General features: G+C 36.7%; 1 protein-coding gene across 6 annotated transcripts in view; it reads right to left on the bottom strand.

Moving 5' to 3' along the window:
* Positions 1-25,464, bottom strand: part of LOC127498478 (kelch-like protein 29) — a 243,050-nt gene that overhangs the window by 143,282 nt on the left and 74,304 nt on the right. For all 6 annotated transcript variants that reach the window (XM_051867840.1, XM_051867841.1, XM_051867839.1 and 3 more), the window contains 3 exons: positions 22,764-23,243; positions 13,726-13,864; positions 4,691-4,887 (listed from right to left, as the gene is read on the bottom strand). In XM_051867840.1, the coding sequence (XP_051723800.1) occupies positions 4,691-4,887; positions 13,726-13,864; positions 22,764-23,243 (816 nt within the window). The remainder of the gene's footprint in view (positions 1-4,690; positions 4,888-13,725; positions 13,865-22,763; positions 23,244-25,464) is intronic.

Below are 25,464 nucleotides of genomic sequence, written 5' to 3'. Positions count from 1 at the left end.
GTTAGCAGATTATCATCACTCAATGGCTGGCTGTCTAAGTGGTGTCCGCAAAATAATATAGGTTTCATAGACAATTGGAAAAGTTTTTGGGGCAGACCTGACCTGTTGAAAAGAGATGGTATTCATCCCTCCCGGGATGGTGCTGCTCTTCTCTCTAGTAATATGGCACATAGTCTTAGAACTGAAACATGACATACTGGGGCCCAGGTCAGAAAGCAGACAGACTGGCTAAACCGACCGTCTGCTAGCTGCCTCACGTTACAGAAGTCAGAAAATTCAGATAACTCCCAACACATAGAAACTCTTACACCTAGATATCTTCAAATAGAGACTGTGTCTGTACCCCGAATTAGTAAAAACAAAAAACTTCCAAACCCATTTAATGGTAAAAATTTAATTGATGTTCAACAAATAAAAAATACAGATGCTAAACAAATGATAAAACTCGGGTTGTTAAATATTAGATCCCTTTCTTCAAAATCACTTATTGTTAATGATATTATCAAAGATAATAATCTAGATGTGCTGTGTTTGACAGAAACTTGGCTAAAACCGGACGATTACATTACTTTAAATGAGTCTAGTCCTCAAGGTTATGATTATCGACACAATGCCCGTCAGAAAGGCAAAGGGGGAGGTGTTGCTGTAATCTATAGTAATATTTACAGTATTAGTCAAAAGTCTTTCAAATACAATTCCTTCGAAGTGATGGTACTTTACGTAACATTATGTAGGTTGACATTTGTGCTGGCTACTGTATACAGGCCACCAGGACACCATACAGACTTTATCAAAGAATTTGCTGATTTTCTGTCGGAGTTAGTATTGGCTGCAGATAAAGTCCTTGTTGTTGGTGATTTTAATATCCATGTAGATAATAAAAAGATGCATTAGGATTGGCATTTGCAGATATTTTAAACTCTATTGGTGTTAGACAACATGTGTCAGGACCCACTCATTGTCGTAATCATACTTTAGATCTAATATTGTCACATGGAATCGATATTGATGCTGTTGAAATTCTGCAGCAGAGTGACGACATCTCAGATCATTATCTAGTCTCGTGTATACTACATTTAGTCAAGGCGGCTAAACTGCCTCCATGCCATAAATATGGTAGAACCATCACTTCTACCACTAAAGATCACTTTATAAATAATCTTCCTGATCAGTTTCATCGCCTTAGCATACCAGAAAGCTTAGAAGACCTCGATGTTGTAACAGAAACTATTGCCTCTGTCTTTTCCAGCACATTAGACTCAGTTGCTCCTTTGCGCTTAAAAAAGATTAAGGAAATTAATCCAATGCCATGGTACAATGAGCACACTCGGGCCCTAAAGTTAGCAGCCAGAAAAATGGAGCGCAGCTGGAAGAAAACAAAACTAGAAGTATTTTGCATTTCGTGGAGAGAGAGAATGATTGAGTACAGAAGGGCCTTAAAATCTGCTAGATCTGCCTATTTTTCAAAACTTTTAGAAGAAAATAAACACAACCCTAGGTATTTATTTGATACAGTGGCTAAATTAACAAGAAATAAAGCTTCAACTTCTGATGTTTCCAAAGAGCACAGCAGTAATGACTTTATGAACTTCTTTACTTGCAAGATTGATAATATTAGAGAAAAAATTATAACCATGCAACCGTCTATTACAGTATCGCGTCAGATGCATTGTAGTGTCCCTGAGGAAAAATTCAATTCATTTACTGCTTTAGGAGAGGAAGAATTGTCTAAACTTGTTAAATCATCAAAATCAACAACATGTATGTTAGACCCTATACCGACTAAGCTATTGAAAGAAATGCTTCCAGAGGTTATAGATCCTCTTCTTAATATCGTCAATTCATCTTTATCACTAGGACACGTACCAAAAACTTTTAAGCTGGCTATTATTACACCTCTTATTAAAAAACCACAACTTGATCCTAGAGAATTAGTCAATTACAGGCCGATCTCAAATCTCACTTTTCTGTCAAAAATACTAGAAAAGGTAGTATCATCACAACTATGTTCCTTTTTAGAAAGTCAGGATTTAGACTGTACCATAGTACTGAGACTGCTCTCATTAGAGTTACTAATGATTTGCTCTTATCATCAGATCGTGGTTGTATCTCTCTATTAGTGTTACTGGATCTTAGTGCTGCATTTGACACTATTGATCACAATATTCTTTTAAATAGACTCGAAAATTATGTTGGCATTAGTGGAATTGCATTGTCATGGTTCAAATCATACTTATCTGACCGTTATCAGTTTGTAGTAGTAAACGAAGAGATGTCATATCGATCACAAGTTCAATATGGAGTACCGCAAGGCTCAGTACTAGGACCGTTGCTGTTCACTCTGTACATGCTACCCTTGGGAGATATCATTAGGAAGCATGGCATTAGTTTTCACTGTTACGCTGATGATACTCAGCTCTATATTTCTTCACGCCCTGACGAAACTTACCAATTCACAAAATTAACAGAATGCATAGCTGATATAAAAAATTGGATGACCAGTAATTTCCTACTACTAAATTCAGAAAAAACAGAGATTCTAATTTTTGGACCAAAAACTTCTTCACGTAATATCCTAGAATACTGTCTAACACTTGATGGCTGCTCTGTTAAGTCTTCGTCGTCACTTAGGAACCTGGGTGTGCTCTTTGATACCAATCTTTCATTTGAAGGCCATGTTACTAGCATCTGTAAAACCGCATTTTTCCATCTTAAAAAGATATAAAAACTACAACATATGCTCTCAATGAAAAATGCAGAACAGTTAGTTCAAGCGTTCATGACCTCAAGGCTAGATTACAGTAACGCTCTACTGGGTGGTTGTTCTGCTCGCCTGATAAATAAACTACAGCTCGTACAAAATGCAGCAGCTAGAGTTCTTACTAGAACTAGGAAGTATGACCATATTAGCCCAGTTCTGTCAACACTGCATTGGCTTCCTGTTAAACATCGTATAGATTTTAAAATCTTGCTAATTACTTACAAAGCACTAAATGGTTTAGCTCCCCAGTACATGAGCGAGCTCGTAAATTCATTATAGTCCTTCACGTCTATTGCGATCTCAGAATTCAGGCCAGCTGATAATACCTAGAATATCAAAATCAACCGCAGGCGGTAGATCCTTCTCCTATTTGGCACCTAAACTCTGGAACAATCTTCCTAGCATTGTTCGGGAAGCAGACACACTCTGTCAGTTTAAATCTAGACTAAAAACGCATCTCTTTAACCTGGCATACACATAACACATTACCAATTTATATTTTCAAATCTGTTAAAGGATTATTAGGCTGCATAAATTAGGTCAGCCGGAACCGGGAACACTTCCTATAACGCCTGATGTACTCGTTACATCAGAAGAAGAATGGCATCTACACTAATATTAGTCTTTCTGGTTATCCCGAGGTTCACCGTAGTCAACCGGATCCGGGCCGTATCCAGGTGAGACCAAGGACCTGCACCTTGACGCGACCACAACGCAGCCCTGACGTATCAGCAGAGATTGAGTCAACTAGATCATCCACTCTGAGGGCCTCATCGACACGACAGCCACGACACAGTTCCTCAACAACCGCCCATACCGCCGTGATGAATACGATCCTCAAATGGATGGAACTGGAATAAATACTTTGAATGTTGCGATCCTGTCGGACTTATGATAACTACCTGAATCGTAACAAAGCACTGTTGGCCAGAGGAGAACTGGCCCCCCCGACTAAGCCTGGTTTCTCCCAAGGTTTTTTACTCCATTCAAACACCTATTTGCCACTTGTCTGCCACCTGATGTCACCTGATGGAGTTTGGGTTCCTTGCCGCTGTCGCCTTTGGCTTGCTTAGTTGGGGACACTTGACATTTGACATTTGATATTCAACAGTGCTTCGATCTGCCTGCATTGACACTATTCTTTTAAGAGCTGCTGTGCAGCCAAATAATGTACCAGTTATCAATGTAAAGCTGCTTTGACACAATCTACATTGTAAAAAGCGCTATATAAATAAAGGTGACTTGACTTGACTTAAAATATTACAACAAGAATTCAGATTACTAGAAATTAGTGTAAATCCATTGTCAAGACATCCGTTCGCAAGCAACGTGCAAGTCATTATGACTGCCGTAATGAGCGAGGGTATTTCTGATTCACTTCAGTCCACAGCGTGTGTGTATGTGTGTGTGTGTGTGTTGTGCTCATCTGTCAATCAACATAACACAAGCCTCCAGCTCTGAGGGGGGAAACAGAATCCAAAAAGAGAATGTGAGACATGGACAGAATGAATAATGAGCGTATTCCCTCATGGCTTCACCATGAAGTTCCAGTAAATTACTCCAAGATTTTAGAGTACCAACAAAAACAAACTCATTAGAAAGCCTATTATCATAATTTGTCCATGAGAGATTGAGAACTACAATTATGTTCTGCATTTATTGCAGCCTTTATTTCCTGAGTTCCTCTTTCATTGTTAAACAAGGTTACTTGCACCAAAAACACTCATAATTTTGTTTTTAATGACCCTTTTTCACCACCTCACTGACCAGATGTGATGCGACAAGTTTCTTTGATTTGTCTGAAAGTGAAACCAGTGCATAGTCGGAGCAGGCTGTTGTATGAAATGCATGCAATTTAGTGTTCGCTCGAACAGCAAAGAATTAGTTGCTTTAGGAACACAGCTTTGGTGAAATGGAAACATTTCTTACCGAGGAAGGAGACACAGACTTTGCAGAATGTGTTGAACTGAAACTTGTTGGCCGCCTCCAGTAAGGTCTTGGCGTTGGCCGAGTCAATAATGAGGGAGCCGGTGTAAACAAACTCCAAGAGAAGCTCCAAAACATCTGAACTGATGTTGCTCATTGTCAGCTGCATCTTCTCACCGTTTCTGTTCTCTCCCGATAACCTGGACACAAATTGATAAACGTTAAACCAGAGACCTGCAGGTTGCGTCTCAATTGCAACTACCAGTAGAAAGGAAAAAAAGTATTTTCAGTTTATAACAACTTAACTTTTGGTCTATTCCTCACACAAAGCTATCATTTGACTTCTGAACTGTGTTATTATTGTTAGCTAAAAGTAAAACTATTAAAAATGAAAAATTCATTGAAATTGAGTTAACTGAAATAAAACTGAAATATAATATAATAAAAAAAAAATATATGATAAAGTTAAGCTTGAAAAATATTATTATTATTAGAAAAAAAGGGAAAATCACAAATGTCCAAATACTAAAATTAATTAAAAATTGAAATAAAAATGAAAGCTAAATAGAAATATTTAAAAAGACAAAAAACAATGAAATTACTAAAACTTAAACTAAAATTGAGTCTGAAAATACAAAAACAAAAAATAATTCAAAGTAATAAATATGGTAACGCTTTACAATAAGGTTTCAATTGTTATCATTAGTTAACTACTTTAGTTAACATGCACTAACAATGACAATACTTATACAGTTTTTATTAATCTCAGTTAATGTTAATCCCAGCATTTACATTAAGATCAAAACTTGTATCTGTTAATGTACTGTGAACTAATAAATGTTAATAAATGCTGTAAAAACAACATATTGTTTATTGTTAGTTTATGTTAGATACTGCATTAACTAATGTTAACAAATGAGACCTTATTACCATAAATACTATAATAGTATAAAAATAATACAAATAATAATAATAATAATAATAATAAAAACTGTTTCAGAACACCTTTTTATGGACTACTTTTATGGTGTTTCTTATTGTCCTTTTAGGAGCTTGACATGGTCATTGCTACATCAATGCATAAAAATTCTACAATAAATTTTACACTGTAAAAATATGAAATGACATGAGGTACATTAAATAATGCTTTTGAGGGAACTATTCCTTTAAGAAACAATTAAAAACCTATCAAGCATTGTAAAGTGAGATGAACTCATTTGGAAGAGCATCCACTAAAGCTGTTCAGCGAGTGTGACTCAAAGACAGGCCTGTGAGTTTCTCTACAGTGGCGCTTGAGGGAAAACTTGAGTGAGCTGCTATGCATTTCCATGCATAATACATATTTTTAAGGCATATGGGGAGTGCAGATTGCCTGGCTGCTGAGATGAGCTGCTCTCCATCTAGAAGAGGGCCGGTGGCTTAGCATATCTGCTGAGGGCTGATTGGCTTTGGTTTTTAACATTGTTTGGGTACGTAATAGTACCCAACCTATAAACCTCAAATGATCAGTTATGCTGCAAAAAGACAAAGGTGTCTCGAGAAACAAAAGCTCATAATGTTGTTCCATTAATGGACGGCCACGTCTAACATGTGGTTAGACATGGCAGTGGGGTGAAAATAATAATAATAATAATAATAATAATAATAATAATAATAATAATAACCTTTCTTCTGCCACAGCTTACAGTTCCTATTCTACTCGAACAACATGCTTTAAAGGTGAAGTGTGTAATTTCTAGTAAAACGTAAAATGAGTTTTGAATGCATTTTCATGTTGCACCAAAACTGAGAAAGTATTTTTTAGCATCAAAAATTGCACACTTCCTCTTTAAACAAACCACAGTATGTGTTTTTGTGAACCTTCATGAAGACACTTAAAGTGTAGATATATTTAGAACAAGGGATGCAGCGATCTCAGGCCTGATACTGCACTCGCATACTCGTACTCATCAAAATGATCCGATACCAAAAAACGATACCATGCAGCGTGTGTAGTGTTTGTGTCCAAACAAAGAAACACTGACAACAGAGCAAACATAGAACACAATGAAGATATCAGAAAAGGATGTTAAGTAAATGTTAAATGTCTAATTAACAGAATATTAAACAAATTAATCATTCACGCTATAGGTTCTGTGCGGTGGCTGATAAGCGAAACACGCAGAGTAGATTGATTGTAGACTGAACAGAAACGCTAATTTGAAATGGCCATTAACCGGTTAATAACGCTATTTTTTCGTTCTATTTAATATTTTGATTTGGCAGTCAACCAATCACGAATTCAAATAGTACAGCCTATGCAAATATGACGCTGACGCATCCAAAGTGTGTGAAATGCCCGCGCGCAGGCTCTACAGTGAGCGAAATGCCCGCGCTGACACGCTCATGCTCAGCTGTCAAGTCATCATAGGTTAGGTAAGTCACAATGGCAATGCCCTGGCATTAGTTTTTCCGATGATATATGTCACCAACCGTCAAGCAGTAGGCCTACATTTAAGTGAAAATGAATGTCAAGTAGGCTAATATGCAGCTTGTTGTGCATTTTGAAACCAGCGAAAATTGCAGGATATGTAGAACATGAGTACACACAACGTCACATCACGCACATGCAGCGCTTCTGTGAACGGAGAAAACAGAATAAAACTATAGGCCTACATAACACATATACAATAAAAGGGAATATTTAGGCCTATAGGCTATGCGATATTTTACTATATAATTAGGTCTACAGATTAACAAAACGAAAGTGGTTCATTGTGGCACACTCTAAAGATCTAGGAAAGGAAACAGACATTCTTCTTGTTTATGTTATTTAAGTGTCTTTTGTAAATGTATGAATTATGTCTTGCTTTTACCTGTATGACCATAAATTACGGAGTACAGTTTACTGTCTTAGAAGGAAAAAAAATTTGTAGTGGTCGCGCCAGCGCCTCACGCGCGCGCACACAAATTATTGCATTGCTTACTTAATATCGCAGCCTGTTAAATAATTAAAATAAAATACAATCAACCAAACATATAAAACGTTACACTGCTCAATTAAATTCTGTAATACAATCTGCCGTTTACCACCCGTGACTGCCTGACTGTGCTGTTATGTGAAGGATGATGTCGATAATGCAAGTGAAGTACAAAGCTTACATAATAAATAACAGTTCAGCATTCGTCTCAAAATTGCCGAATGAGAAAGGAAGGCTTAAGATTCCTTGAATAGCAATAGAAGCTGGAATGGCGTTAAAAAAGAAAAGAGAATATTTTTTAAAATTTGTTTTGGCTTGACGTATAGCCTGAATAGGCTGTTAACTGGTACAAATCCTTATCGTTGAGCCCTGCTGGAACAGCTCTAAATGTTCACTGTGATATTAAATTAAAGATAAAACATGATAAAGCAATAATATGAACAATGCTTTTACAATACATTTTTAACAGGCATGATTAGGCATGAAAATTTAATTTAAAAAAAATCTAATTTGATTAATATTCTTTTGGTTTCTCTTGCCAATATTTTTAAAAATTAAAAATGCAATGAAAGTACAGGTATCGGTACTTGGTATCGGCAAGTACTAAAAATGAAAGTATTGTATCGGATTCATTCTGGAAAAAGTGGTATCGGTGCATCCCTAGTCAGAACCTATGCAAAGACAAATGCACGCTACATGTGACAGACAGACAGACAGCGTGATGTAAGCAGGGAAGAAAAGGAGGGGGTAGAAAATCAGTTCTGCCACAGGGAACCAGCAGCCATCCTACAGGGAAAGGGACCATTCCATGACTGGGACGTGGATTTACTTTCAAACACCTGCCAAAACAGAGTTCAACACGGCCTGCATACGAACGGTAATATTAGACGTTATAAGAGGTTTGACTTGGAAGGAGGGAGGCAAAAGGCAGAGTATGAGGTGAGGTGGGTGTCTCTGGCGGTGGCTGAAAAATCAAGAAATGTTACTCCTGAAAAGAAAAACAAAAATGCAAAGTTTATTGCTGTCAGGTGTAAGTGGAGGAGGAGAAATATTAAGAAAGAAAAGGTAAAGAAAAAAAAAAATAATAATAATAATAAAATGTCCACCATTAAGAGGTGGGAAAGAGAAAGAAAATAGAAATTCAGCCCTCTCTATGTCCCTGAGATCAGTTACAGAAATCTAAATCCACACTCCCACTTGCACTATTTCCATAAACACTTGCGCTCAGAAAAGAGCTTTTTGGCCATAATTTTATTCTCAAGTATGAACGTCTGCCCTGAAAAAAAAAGATCTATATGGTTATCAAAATCTTTCTTTTCATCCACAGTCTATGACTGTTATATTGATTAGACTGGGAAAATACAGTATGACACTCAAAGTGGGAAAAAGACTTTTAAAAATGAAGGGATGTATAATATGTGCATGATTATTCTGGTTTCTAAAACGCCTTCTTTTGGATATATTCTCAGTCAGCATCGCATGTATCCTTTGTTATCCAGAATGCATTGAGACAAGCTCAGTGAAAAAAAGAAAGAAAACAAACTGAAAATGATTTATATATAAATACACATTATATATAAACAAACCAATATTTTGTTAAAAAATAGATACATAATTTAATACATTTTTATAAATAAAAATATATATAAACAAACAAATAAAGAAAGAAAGAAAATAATAAAATAAAATACTTAATCGTTTTAATCAGGTTTGAAACATGTCTGCCCTGAAAATTTTCATTAAATGGTTATAAAAATAGATACTTTTGTTCACTGACTGTGACCTATTATATTGATTAGACTGGTAAAATAAAGTGATGAAACTTTTTATGCCTTTTAAGAATGACAGGGGCCTCTAAAATAGACACAATTTCTATTTTTCAAATTTTCCAAAAAAATGTCGAGCACATTTGCCTACATCCTTGAGAGAAAAAGCAAACTGAAAAATCTATAAATGTGAGTGCTTTCTGTCAGACTGCATTATACCTGATTATATACCTGAGCACTGATTTGCTTTCATGAATTCTTTAGAGCAAACATGTTATTTGAAGTGTAAAGTGTCTTTTTTAGATGGAACTATTTTTCTAGCCCTGCTTTATTTCACTTCTTTACCTGGTCATGACATCAGCCTAAGGTGGTTTGCAAGTTTTGATCCCATTGCTTTAAACCTTTTTAACTTATGCCTATACTGTATTCCTTCTTCTAAACATGAAAAATGATAAAAGGATCAAAACGAAAGATATCAAATCACTTGAACTTCGGAGTTAAGCGTACTTTTTGATGGAACAAAACAAATCAAGAGTTGCCAAACAAAAGTGGGCTCTTCAATGCCAGCTATCAGTCTCAGACTAATAACATAGTGTCTATGCTAATATATATGTGGAAGCACTCAGCAAGTGGCAATATGATGGATGCACTGCCAGAAACAAAGCGCAAATATTCAATAAAATCCAGCAGACAGGCTGAATCTCTGGAGATATTGTGAAATTCATAAGCGGCGCTGCTTTCTATCAATGTGAACGAGGTAGCGCTAATGGCTATATATTACATTCAAACACAGATCCACTTAGTGCATGATTTGCTAAATGGATGAATCACTTTTTAATGCACATTTTCTCTGAGAATGATAAATACAGCAGGTGTTCTTTATAGACGATTAGATAAACCCGGTCCGTTTGACTGATATAAATGACGGACACCCTGATAATGACTTTAGTCTCAGGCTGATTCGCCCATTAAAGGGCCGCCAGACATCTCTGATATTAAACTCAGATTACAGCTCAATGCATGTATCATTTTCAAAGATGAACATTTCGTTCAGATTTGATATTTATCTTAGTTTTTTTTCTCTAAAAGTTCAAAGATTTAAGTCAGTACTTAATTAAGCACATCTGAAGTGTAAACAAGCAAATAATCAGGCTGAAATAGTGTAAGACTACTCACATTTTTCCCACTAGAAATGCATGATGAATAAATAATGCAAGAATGTTTTCAGAATGGTTTAGTATGCCACAGCTTTACAGATCACGATTCGCCATTGATTTTACTCCGCTGAACAAAGCTGTTGATTCTCGATTTAATGTAGCATGAATTTTCAGCCGACTGGCAGCTCTATGTACGTACAAGCACATGAACGACAGATTGAACTTGAACTCTATGAGGCTGAACTGGATTGAACTTTCTGTTCATATGCATTACATTGCCTTAATAACTGTTGACAGGGTTACATATTTTCTACTTGAAATGCACAAAGCTAATGTATTTTTCAAATGAATGGCAATGCTACTGTATGACTCTGTACGTGTCTGTTCTGTAACCTAATGAGCCGGCTTCAGGCATCACATGTGCATGATTATGCAGGTTTCTAAAATGCCTTCTTTGAATCTATTCCAAGGCAGAATTGTGTAACATTTGTAGAAATCACAATGCCAGTAGTGAAAAAAATAAACTGATAATGATTTATATTAGTGCTGTCAAATCGATTAATCGCATCTGTGTGTGTGTATATATATATATATATATATATATATATATATATATATATATATATATATATATATATACACACACACACACACACACACACACATTTTGTAAACAAACTTTTATGTTAGATGTGAATAATCATGATTAATCGATTTGACAGCACTAATTTATATATAAATAAATATTATATATAAATAAACATTTTATAAATAAAAATGCACAAATGCATAGCAATAATACATGAACATGCAAAAATGCATAAATGAATAAATGCATAAACGAATGAACAAACGAACGAATGAATGAATGAATGAATAAATGAATGAATAATCATCATCATCATTAGTATATGAACGTTGCATTTCAGTTAAAATGCTGCCTTGATAGCTCACTAGGTTCTAGAAATGTTCTTGTTTCCTCTGTGTTCTAAGAAGGACAATTTAGATGTCAATGAGAGTGTGAAATTCTCCATCCAAAGGCCCTAGTTTCAGTCCTTCCAAAGGCAGTGAAACTCAAATTGCTTGGCGAGGTGTATCAGCACATTTTGTGCTTCACCGAGAACAAACTTCTGAATTATTGCTCCTAATGCAGTTTTCATTGCTGCTGCTCATGAGATAGCTCAGCTCAACCTGGACTAAAATCACAATCTAACGGCACAATCTGTCCTTGAAGCTGGAGTACATGTATCATGATATATATTATACAGGAATTTGACAGCATTACGGCAATTACACCTGCCAAGCCAATCTATTTGTTCTCTGCTTTCAATGCCCTGGCTCTTGTTATTGTTTTGATGCGACTGAAACTAGACTGACTGGGATAGATATACAATGGGTTGTACTGTGGTGCACTTTGATTCAACAAAACATTAACCCTATAAAGCTTTCTGTATAATATTTGGGGCCAGAGTTGCTAAACAGGGCAAATTAGCATGAGAGCGCAACTCCAAAAAAAAGCAGATGGGAGTGAAAAGTTCTGCGCGTGATCTACTGACGACTTGCAAATTAAAGAACAACGACGCAGCCGGATCATTTCCATAATGACCAATGCAATCTACCAAGAGCAGCGCAAATTAGCGTCTGGTTTAAGACATGGTTTTTTTTTTTGGGCAGTAAATAATGCCGCAAATAACAGTAAATTGACAAGCCTTACAAACCTTAGTAAAACTTGCATGATTCATTTAAATACTCTCCCCCCATAAATTTTGCGTCTGAAAAGAAAAAAATCCTATGCATTTGCCCCAAAAATAACCCTGTCCATGCCTTTTCAGCACAACTTTTTCACTGCGTGTCTTTAGTAAATCCTGACAGTATTTTTTTTTAACGCCAGAAGAGGGTTTGCGCTGATGCAAGCTGTTGATAAATCTGGCCCTTGATATGCAAATTTATAAGGCTTCTAAATCATCAACATGATCAAAACATTGCTGAAAAACCCATTGCACAATATCTACTACGTGCCTTCTGTTGTCTGATTTATAGTTTATACTTTTTTAGCAAGTTAAACTGCTAGTTTTACTTAAACTTTTACCTATAAAAGTTTTACTTCTATTAAACAAACTGTGATTCTATCCTTTACATATGTCGAAAAGGAAATTTATAAGATTTAGAAGGAAAGTTTGAATAAAAGGCTTTTACAAACAATCATTTTTCCAATCTTCTAGCTTTGCACTGTGAGATAAATTTAGATTTTATGTTTATATTTCCACTATTTCTTTCTGCTAGCTAACAAAAGTCAGGCACCAATCAAAATGTGTCATATTTAAATAAACACTTTAAGTTTTCAAGGTTTGCTACAACCGTTCACAACAAATTTACTGCAAACAGTTTGCAAGCTCATTTGCATGTGAAATCATAAATTTGCAGTAAATATGTAGCAAAATTCTCCTCAAGAGCTTTACCAGAAGAGCACCTGATACATGTAAAACAGATTCCTAGATTGTAAACCTTTTTGCCTGTAAACATAATTCTGTATTAAGTTTTTACTCATAAATAACATCCAGTCAGTCACACGGCTCTGGGACACCCGACTGCTGAGATCAGCATCAATATGAGACGGCAAGTCGGCAAGAAACAGAATTTCCCAAAGCATAAAGGAGATTCGTGCAGTTTGCAGGTTGGCTTAATCCTGACGGCACGCTCAAAGCACTCTGTGAATTTCCACCGAGATACGGAACGAGTCACAGCAGGTAAAGGGTGAAGTGGGACGACTAGAACATCCCGTCTAAGCACTTGACACAGACAGCCGGAGCACAGCGCTGATGCCATATGCCAAACGCACTCCTAAAATCTGCCTTTCATTTGTTTTGACATTTACAAAGCATTTAAAATGAAAACCCCCAGTCATGGAACTTCTTCGCCCATTAAAATGCAAATTGGCACACTTAGTAAATAGAGATGAAAGGGTCAGATTGGTCCATGCCTTGACCTTTTTTAGCAGTGAAAAACATTCGTTGGTGGAACAGACAGAATGGCTACTGGCCCTGTGATGGGAACCGATGTCTTCAGACCTGCAAAAGATGGGGAGGGAAAAGGAGGCGACACAAATGCACCCTATGAAAAGAACAGAATAGATCAAGGACGGGAGGAAAGCAAACCTTTTCACCATGTCCTTGAAATACAAGCTGCAGGAAGCTAGAACATTTTGATGGACTTCAAACTCTTTGCCTTCAACAATTATTTTCAGGTCTGTAAACTCTTTCTCTCTCCGCTGCTGGTTCAATTCCTTCAACATTTCTGTAGAACAAGAGAAAGAAGAGAAACAATGATTTTTGTATGTTCTGACATCGAAGCACAGAGCATATGATGACACAACCAATCATTGTTGGAAGAAAAAACGGAAATGATTTGTTTGTGTAAGTAAAGAGCTGGAAAAGATTTGGAGAAGAGGGATAAAACCATCAAGTGTGAAGGAAAAACAACAACAAAAGTGAAGGGCAAAAGGTCAACGCTCTCATTTCATTGTAAAACAAACACTGACCTTTGTCAGTAAAATGTGCACGTCTACAACTACAATTTAAAGGAATATTTTAGCCAAAAATGAATTTGTTGTCATCATATAAACACGTCATTCCAAACCTGTATGACTTTCTTTCAGTTCTTTTCAAACATTTCATTTTTGGGTAAACTATTACATTGACAGACAATGGCGTGCTACGGTTGGGATCTGGAAATAAAAATTCCATTCATGTTCTCCATATAGACTTACATTTTTAACCGTTCTGTATAAACCTGTCTACATAGACATAATATGAGCTCAGAGGCTACTGATTAATATGATAATGTCATTGTTCAAGTCAATGTTTTCAAAAATAAATGAATACAAATTAAAAAATACAAAATGAATAAATATAAATAAATATAAATGAATGCAAATAAACAAATAAATATAATTATAGTATACATGTACTTGTTTATTAATAAAAATGTATAAATGAAAGCATAAATTATTCAAAAAGTGAAACATCAGGACATAATGATAATTTAGGGTAAATTGTGATAAATTATCATGAAAATCATGTCAAAAGACAAAAAATGTAATAATGATAATGATACACACACACACACATATATATTATATATATATATATATATATATATTCAGACACCTTGAACATTTCATTCATTATTACAGTTTATTCACTATAGTTTAAAAAAATGTTAATAAAATATGATCAAGAGTTAAACTGTCAGAAAAAAATAATCTTAATTATGTCAGATAACACTTAAGCAAAACATGGTCAGATCAGAGTGTCTGAATAATATTTATTATATAATATGTCACAGTTTATTTTGCTATCCTCACTTACATAAATATAGTGTCCTGCACCCACTAGTATATATATATATATATATATATATATATATATAGATTACTGGTAAACATTTCAACATGGTCTTTTTAGGACCAAGAATAGTCCAACATTTCCTCATGTCCAGGAAATTATGCTTATCAAATAATAATTATAAGGTAAGTATATGCATGAGTCATATCTGACATGCTTAATGTATAATTAATCATCTCTGAAGCCAATGCGGAATGACTATGTGCTGAAATAACTTCAGCAACTCCCAAAGCCCCTAAAACAGCAGGACGCCATGATCACGACAGGTATTCATGACTAATAAGAACAGACCACAAACAACAGCTGATGTACAACGAGACCCAGCTCTGCACAACAAAGCATATAGCGCTTCTGAAAATAAACACATTCAAAGTCACTTCTGCATTTCATGTGCTTGCTTTCCATGCAATAATCTGAATAATTGGCTGGTGTAAGCATCTCAACATCATTAGAGCAACATGTCACATGCCTCTGACAGCTGTTCCGTAGACATCTGACAAACTAATAAGGTAAAGGTGATGTGATTATCGGCATAAAATGTTCCATATTAATCTGAGCCAAGGATAGAATGGATGGCAGGGAATTATTCTCTATTTAAGTGGGTCAGTGTTCTCTGGAGAAGACCGTAATCATAAAATAGCATAGAGCAATCTACCGGGACCAGGAAGGAACGTTTTAAAGAAAAATTAACACATATGTAATTGTTATTAACATTTGCGAATGAATCACTTGTGTTAGCCAGAGCAAAAACAACTGTACAGTGGGGTATAAAAAATCTGGGATTGTTCCATTTAAACCTGGAAATAAACAAAGATTTAAACTTTTGAAAAACTGAAGACAAAGAAAAGCGAAAGACACAAAATGAAAAAGAAATATTAAAGGTTTTACACAATATCTAGGTCGCTAATAAAACGCAAGTACATTTTGTGACTTCTGAAGCACAAAATGCTCTCAAATCATTATTGTCATCTGACATTAAAGCAAAAAAAGAGTCAAAACAACTCTCAGACACTACTGTACATCCTTAACATAATATTTTAAGGCACTGCATTTCCTTTGTGTTTACATTTCTGTGCTTTAAAAGGCATAAAGATGCTTCTTAATGGCTTAAGAGTGTTACGGTGAGAACAAATACATTCATCTGATTCAGTCTGATGATTCTCCATAAGCACTTTCCTCTCTCGGTGGAACTGGAAAGAACGCTGAAGCTTGTGAAATGTGTCCTTCCAGAACAAAAGAGCTGTGAATCGATAACAATGGAGCTATAGATATGAGATGAGAAAATCTTGAGCGTGCTCTCTGGCAGGCCATACACAACGCGAAGGTCAGAATACATGCATATGAACAAGAGCTATCTGAATGAGACTACTGTACGATTTCTTTTTTCTCAAATTAAGTCAAGCATGCAGCTCTCGATTTGTGAAGGAGAAACTATAGCAAACCTGGTGTTTTAATCCATCTCTTTTGTCCACTTTTGACCACTTCTGTCCTGATTTCTTCAAGGGAAGGGTCTATGGGTGGTTCAATATATGGGATTTTTTCAGATCTTTCGATCTAATGGACGAAATAAGCTCACACAATTTACATATGAACACGCCCGGAGACGTTGGAAAAACACGCGGAGTGCAGCAGCTTTCGTTTCTGCTGATAGCCACAAGACCACGCCGAACACTGTGAGTGTGTGTTAGAAATCAGGAATGGTGAGAGAACATTGTGCTTGGTGCGTTTTTCATCTTTTAAACCAAACTTGGGTTTTCAGCCAACAAAGTTTACTTATGAGTGATGTGCAGCAACAGTAGATGAAAACACAACGTGACCAGATTTTCACTGTTACAAATGTGCCAAAAAAAACAAAAAAAAAACAACCTCTTTTATTTAATTTGATTAATTTTTTTTTTTTTTTTAGCTTTTGGTAGCATTACATTTGTTTGAAAGGGAAGGGAACTTGCGTCAGTACTGTACATGATGAATTTCAGTCCACTGCAGCAATGGCGCTCAAAATTGTGTTCACATTCGCAGACACAAATACTTGAGTGCAAACAAACGTCAGTACTCAAGTGAGCAATATTCACTGACTTTAAATGGCATTAAAACAGATGTAATATTATTCAGCTATCTGTTATTTACATGTCAACTGTAACTTTAACCAACCTCCAAAAGATTCAATTTAAACCCCTGCTCTACCATGACAGTAGTTTGCCTAAAAAAGAAAACCAACTGTGGAGGAAAGCAGTTTATGCTAATAATCGCTATACTGTCCCTTGTGGCAAAGCTCAGAATGTGACTTGTAGTCGCATTGAATTAGGAATCTTGTTCTGACACATTTCGGGAAACAACAATGTATGAAATTGAGCTTCTGTGACTAGAAGCATTTATACTTACAAACACCAAATTATCAAAACACACATAACTACAGAAGTCTCATTTTTGAATCATAATGTATCCTCATAATTATAATCTACACCTAGTGAGCTGCTACCATTCAAAAGTTTGAGGGAATTAATAAAATTATTACTTTTATTCAGCAAGGACACATTAAATGTGACAGTAAAGTCATTTATAATGTTACAAAATATTTCGATTTTAAATAAATGAACATAGAACATTCTATTCATCAAGAATCCTGAAAAAAAAAAAAAATGTATCATGGTTTCCACAAAAACTATAAAGCAACACTGTTTTCAACATTGTTTTCAACATTGATAATAATAAGAAATGTTTCTTGAACAGCAAATTTATTATGATTTCTGAAGGATTATGTGACACTGAAGACTGTAATGATGCTGAAAATTTAGCTTTGCATCACAGGATTAAATTACATTTTAAAATACATTCACATAGAAAACAGTTCATTTAAACTGTACATATATTTCACAATATTACAGTTTTTAGTCTGATATCACTACTTTTATTTTTGGAACTCACTGATACAGAGTACTGATACATTTATTTTCGTTGCATTTGTAATTTTGGTCAAAATATTGGTCAGAAAAACAAAAAATATATAAATTCCTGAAGGACGAAAACAGAACTGAATTGATAGAATGTGCCTGTGCCAAGATACTAGGATCTCTCCTCAGATCCTGGAGACATTTTAATTGTTCACAATCTAAAATCGTGATATCACACACCCTTAACATAAATAACAGATGCTATCAGTATGAAGCAATTAACATGCTCTCACATCTATAAGGGGACACCTTTCAACCTCAATTTTTCACTTTAGATTTCATTAGTTATAGATACACTTAGATACACAGTGCAACGCACTGTATTGAACGTGTAATTCAAATACAGTACTTGGGAGAAAAAGAGGAAAACTCTGCATTCAATTTTTCATTTGCTGCATGATTTAAAAAATCATTCACTTCCGTAGTCCACATTACATGTTGAATTTTAATACAAAACATTAAAGGTGTAACTAACTAACACTCAGCAATAATAGCAAAGCTTGACTTGGCAAACACTACTAAAAATCAATGCATCTAATCTAAGTCAAGGCAGTAATCAGCAGGATCAAGTCAGATTCAGATGGACGTCTATGGTGTTCTCAGAGGAGAGGAGGGGCAGATCAAGCTGCGTGGAGCAGCTTTTACTGTTTAGAGAGATAAAGCCATGATAAATCATCCTAAAACCAACCTGTCAGAGAGACGCTACCACATAGCAGCACATGGGGTTTGATAAACAGAGATGGAGGTTATAAATGAATACTGAACTTGACACTAACGGAGACATGGAGAACTCTAGATTCATGAGACAGACATATGGTTTGGTTTAAAGAGATAGTCAGTAAGTCAATACATGACGTTATGTTTTCAGACATTCACTGAACAGGAAAATCTATTAAGATTTTCAGCTTTTTTTTAACAACATTAACAATAATTGGTACATTTAAGTAGAGTCTACTGTTTAATGTTCCTGTGCCTTTCAGAAAGAGTCCAATAGCATCAACATTATCAGCAAGAGTGTTATTCCACACCCTATTCTGTAGCTCAAAGCAAAGTGCTAGAAATGCCAAGGTCATGGGTTTGATTCCCAGGAAATTCATGGTAAAATGTAAACATTGAATGCAATGTAAGTCGCTTTGGATAAAAACGTCTCCCAAATGCAAAAATGTCAATGTCAAAAATACTACCAACCCATCTTCCAACACATTATACTTCCTTATAGATCTGTTCTGGCCAAATCTACACTTTCATCTGGAATATACAGTGGGTACGGAAAGTATTCAGACCCCCTTACATTTTTCACTCTTTGTTATATTGCAGCCATTTGCTAAAATCATTTAAGTTCTTTTTTTTTTTTGCTCATTAATGTACACACAGCACCCCATATTGACAGAAAAACACAGAATTGTTGACATTTTTGCAGATTTATTAAAAAAGAAAAACTGAAATATCACATGGTCCTAAGTATTCAGACCCTTTGCTGTGACACTCATATATTTAACTCAGGTGCTGTCCATTTCTTCTGATCATCCTTGAGATGATTCTACACCTTCATTTGAGTCCAGCTGTGTTTGATTATACTGATTGGACTTGATTAGGAAAGCCACACACCTGTCTATATAAGACCTTACAGCTCACAGTGCATGTCAGAGCAAATGAGAATCATGAGGTCAAAGGAATTGCCTGAAGAGCTCAGAGACAGAATTGTGGCAAGGCACAGATCTGGCCAAGGTTACAAAAAATTTCTGCTGCACTTAAGGTTCCTAAGAGCACAGTGGCCTCCATAATCCTTAAATGGAAGATGTTGGGATGACCAGAACCCTTCCTAGAGCTGGCCGTCCGGCCAAACTGAGCTATCAGGGGAGAAGAGCCTTGGTGAGAGAGGTAAAGAAGAACCCAAAGATCACTGTGGCTGAGCTCCAGAGATGCAGTCGGGAGATGGGAGAAAGTTGTAGAAAGTCAACCATCACTGCAGCCCTCCACTAGTCGGGGCTTTATGGCAGAGTGGCCCGACGGAAGCCTCTCCTCAGTGCAAGACACATGAAAGCCCGCATGGAGTTTGCTAAGATGGTGAGAAATAAGATTCTCTGGTCTGATGAGACCAAGATAGAACTTTTTGGCCTTAATTCTAAGCGGTATGTGTGGAGAAAACCAGGCACTGCTCATCACCTGTCCAATACAGTCCCAACAGTGAAGCATGGTGGTGGTGGCAGCATCATGCTGTGGGGGTGTTTTTCAGCTGCAGGGACAGGACGACTGGTTGCAATCGAGGGAAAGATGAATGCGGCCAAGTACAGCGATATCCTGGACGAAAACCTTCTCCAGAGTGCTCAGGACCTCAGACTGGGCCGAAGGTTTACCTTCCAACAAGACAATGACCCTAAGCACACAGCTAAAATAACGAAGGAGTGGCTTCACAACAACTCCGTGACTGTTCTTGAATGGCCCAACCAGAGCCCTGACTTAAACCCAATTGAGCATCTCTGGAGAGACCTAAAAATGGCTGTCCACCAACATTTACCATCCAACCTGACAGAACTGGAGAGGATCTGCAAGGAGGAATGGCAGAGGATCCCCAAATCCAGGTGTGAAAAACTTGTTGCATCTTTCCCAAAAAGACTCATGGCTGTATTAGATCAAAAGGGTGCTTCTACTAAATACTAAGCAAAGGCTCTGAATACTTAGGACCATGTGATATTTCAGTTTTTCTTTTTTAATAAATCTGCAAAAATGTCAACAATTCTGTGTTTTTCTGTCAATATGGGGTGCTGTGTGTACATTAATGAGGGGGGAAAAAATGAACTTAAATGATTTTAGCAAATGGCTGCAATATAACAAAGAGTGAAAAATTTAAGGGGGTCTGAATACTTTCCGTACCCACTGTATGTGTACCAATCCATCCCTACAACTGCATGTCTCCTTCAGTTGCTAACATGTCTAGCTTGTCCTGTTCTGTACTGCCATTAGTTTGCAGTCAGCTCCTGCATTGTATCAGATTACATATTTTCACAAATGCATTGTACAAAGTCTCAATCTTTGTCTGTAGAACAGCCAAATTCAAGATAAATCTAAGCATCTATCCATTTCACAGAATTACTCAATTACTCAGATCTGAATCAGAGCATCACATTTGTTTCAAAATGATGGTTAGTTGCAACTCTAGTTTAAAGTTCTTCAGCCTTTCTAAAACCGTGGCAATGATTAAAGCAAACTCACATTCAGGCCTGATTCTGGTATAAAACGCCCACTTTACACAAACCAATGAAAGTAAAATGGATTGTGATGATATTTACATTGACACTAATGTCCAGTTCTTCTGAATCTGTAAATTTCAGTAGAAACTATAAATATTTATTGAACTAGTCTTTGGCATCTGATTTCCTATCATCATACAAGCAGATAAATGGACAGCAAACTCGCCTCATGTTCTCTCCTCTTCAGAAGATGAATACCTCTTGAGATTCAACATGACATTCAATACAGGGAGAAAGAAAAAGATTTCTGCCTGTGGCTGGCTAGAAAATCAGGCCGATTTAAGCACTTTAGGGCACAATATAACACAATAACCATACACTGGTTTCTTTTGAACAATCGGACAAACCTAATATGTAGAATGTAATAATATTAAGAAGGAGAAACCAAAAAACAGAACAGGAAAAGTTAAGACTTACTCGAGTTACATCAAACAGCGTGAGTTTATTTCCCCTAATAAATCATTCCTAAGAAATTAGCTATGGTACATTAAACTTGTCTGTCTCAACTGTGTTGATATATGAACTGAAATTCATTTACACTATATTTACATAAGGTTTCCATTTATATGGAAATTATTCCTGCCATTTTAGACACACCAACAATTTTGTAGAAGCATCCACTGCCCCGTGAATCTATTTAATCTTCACAATAGTTCCTGGATGTTGCAGAATATCAGAGCTAATCCTTGAAATTCATAAAATCATTACAAACTTCCACTTGCTGGGTAGGAAAGAAAAACAAAAGAAAAAACAAAAGAAAAAGGGGCAAGATGTGCAGGTCGAAAATTTTGTGAGTGATTTTTTTTTTTGGAGACTAAAGGACCACATTAACGTGACCACATACAGAGCAACAGTCCAGACCTTAAATTTATTGAAAGGAGTAGACTTTACAGAGTGCTCAACTCTTGCATTGTCAATACAAGATCTTGACCAAAAATGATGCATCTCTTGATGGAAATAAATGTTTTGATGTTATTTTCATCAACAGGTGAATCAATTTTTGGTCAAGATCTTGTACTGACAATGCAAGAGTCAAGCACTCTCTGTGAAAATGACTATTCGTGCTCCCTCCCAACCATTGTTTCACAATTTGAACCTGATGAATCTGGACATTGTCATCCTGGAATATGGCCACAATGTGTCTTCCTACATGGTTGTTTAAGAAATGAAAAGCTACACAATTTATCAATTAGGGTTAGAAGAACTGTTGCCAAACATATTACATGCTAGAAACATATATATATATATATATATATATATATATATATATATTTTACCCAACTTTATCCGCATACACTCATGTAGAGCAATATATTCTATACAGCAAATCCCAACAGCTTGATTGCTTGTATCACTGCAAAATGTAAGCTATATTATCGCCCAGCTCTAACTCCCTAAACAAGTAACTAATTGTGTTAATTAGTTACTTTTTATGGAAAGTAATGCATTGCGTTACTTGTAATGTGTTACCCCCAACATTGTGTTTTGAAGTAATGTGAAAAGCACTAAACAAATAAATTTGACTTGACTTGACATTATAACGTCTACAAAATGTTCTAAAATTATTTGAGGCCAAAACGTAATTTACCTTTGGGATGCCAGGGGTCTGTAAATTCATATTTCCCCAGTCCGACCGTTCTCAGCATCTGCAGGCCATTGTTGGTGGTCTCCTGCTGGCCATTCGTCAAAGGTCCATTGGTGGGCAGCGTTGAGGAGGTCATGGCGGCGGATTGCACCATGGGGTGGGTCAGGTGACCGTTGCCCACCACCGTGTGGACAGGATGGGCAACCTGGCAGATGCTGGGCATTGGGGGCAGGCCGCCGACAGCGAGGGATTGGCTCTGGATGTTGAGGACCATGCTGGTCATCGGCTGTGAAGGCTGCTGTGGGAGCTGGTAGTGTGCAGGTAATTGCGGGTGAGGAGTCTGGAGCGCTGGGGTCACGCCGACGATGGGCGCTTGGATGGTCGCACACTGGCTGTAAGCTGGTGCCTGCGGCAAGGCGTACGTGTGCGTCAAGAGTCCAGCCTGGCTGACGGAGGCAGCAACTTGTGGCGGCCATAGAGGAGCTGCAAAGAATGAAGCAACATACATTTAAAGTAGGGTTGTGCGATATGACCACATTAGAACGTGAACGATTAAAATGTCACCATGAGCAATTGCTGTTTTTAGATTGTTACCATTTTTGATTATCATCTCTATCGTGGTTACGCTCACGTAACATAGCAGTTATTCGTCATCATGACAGTATCATGACTGTATGTATAAACAACCACTGAATACTTTCTTTCAATTTCCATGCTCTCTAATCAGCTATTTTATATAGAATCCTCTTATTTGAGGTTGTGGATGATTGTCCTCACATAACTCTGTACATAAATTTTTCCCTGGAATTAAAAAAAAAAAAAAAAAAAAAAAAAGTATTAAAGTATTATTTATTTATTTTTTTTATTAAAAATGTAGTAATATTGTTTTAATTAGAAGCTATTTTATACATGTCAAGTCACCTTTATTTATATAGCGCTTTTTACAATGTAGATTGTGTCAAAGCAGCTTTACATTGATAACTGGTACATTGTTTGGCTGCACAGCAGCTCTTAAAGAATAGTGTCAATGCAGGCAGATCAAAAGCACTGTTGAATATCAAATGTCAAGTCAAGTGTCCCCAACTAAGCAAGCCAGAGGCGACAGCGGCAAGGAACCCAAACTCCATCAGGTGACATCAGGTGGCAGACAAGTGGCAAATTGGTGTTAAAATGGAGAAAAAAACCTTGGGAGAAACCAGGCTTAGTCGGGGTGCCAGTTCTCCTCTGGCCAACAGTGCTTTGTTACAATTCAGGTTGCTATCATAAGTCCAATAGGATCGCAACATTAAAAGTATTTATTTCAGTTCCATCCAATTGAGGATCGTATTCATCACGCCGGTATGGACGGTTGTTGAGGAACTGTGTCGTGGCTGTCGTGTCGATGAGGCCTTCACAGGGGATGATCTAGTTGACTCAATCTCTGCTGATACTTCAGGGCTGCGTTGTGGTCGTGTCAAGGTGCAGGTCCTTGGTCTCACCTGGATACGGCCCGGATCCGGTTGACTACGGTGAACCTCGGGATAAACAGAAAGACTAATATTAGCGTAGATGCCATTCTTCTTCTGATGTAACGAGTACATCAGGTGTTATAGGAAGTGTTCCCGGTTCCGGCTGACCTAATTTATGCAGCCTAATAATCCTTTAACGGATTTGGAAATATAAATTGGTAATGTGTTATGTGTATGCCAGGTTAAAGAGATGCGTTTTTAGTCTAGATTTAAACTGACAGAGTGTGTCTGCTTCCCGAACAATGCTAGGAAGATTGTTCCAGAGTTTAGGTGCCAAATAGGAGAAGGATCTACCACCTGCAGTTGATTTTGATATTCTAGGTATTATCAGCTGGCCTGAATTCTGAGATCGCAATAGACGTGAAGGACTATAATGAATTAGGAGCTCGCTCAGGTACTGGGGAGCTAAACCATTTAGTGCTTTGTAAGTAATTAGCAAGATTTTAAAATCTATACGATGTTTAACAGGAAGCCAATGCAGTGTTGACAGAACTGGGCTAATATGGTCATACTTCCTGGTTCTAGTAAGAACTCTAGCTGCTGCATTTTGTACGAGCTGTAGTTTATTTATCAGGCGAGCAGAACAACCACCCAGTAGAGCGTTACAGTAATCTAGCCTTGAGGTCATGAACGCATGAACTAACTGTTCTGCATTTTTCATTGAGAGCATATGTCGTAGTTTAGATATATTTTTAAGATGGAAGAATGCGGTTTTACAGATGCTAGTAACATGGCCTTCAAATGAAAGATTGGTATCAAAAAGCACACCCAGGTTCCTAACTGACGACGAAGACTTAACAGAGCAGCCATCAAGTGTTAGACAATATTCTAGGTTATTACGTGAAGAAGTTTTTGGTCCAAAAATTAGAATCTCTGTTTTTTCTGAATTTAGTAGTAGGAAATTACTGGTCATCCAATTTTTTATATCAGCTATGCATTCCGTTAATTTTGTGAATTGGTAAGTTTCGCCAGGGCGCGAAGAAATATAGAGCTGAGTATCATCAGCGTAACAGTGAAAACTAACGCCATGCTTCCTAATGATATCTCCCAAGGGTAGCATGTACAGAGTGAACAGTAACGGTCCTAGTACTGAGCCTTGTGGTACTCCATATTGAACTTGTGATCGATATGACATGTCTTCGTTTACTACTACAAACTGATAACGGTCAGATAAGTATGATTTGAACCATGACAAT

This window comes from Ctenopharyngodon idella, chromosome 17 (assembly GCF_019924925.1).
Source record: "Ctenopharyngodon idella isolate HZGC_01 chromosome 17, HZGC01, whole genome shotgun sequence".
NCBI lineage: Eukaryota > Metazoa > Chordata > Actinopteri > Cypriniformes > Xenocyprididae > Ctenopharyngodon > Ctenopharyngodon idella.
The sequence above is the reverse complement of the archived record's forward strand: the minus strand, read 5'-3'. Positions and strand labels throughout refer to the sequence as shown.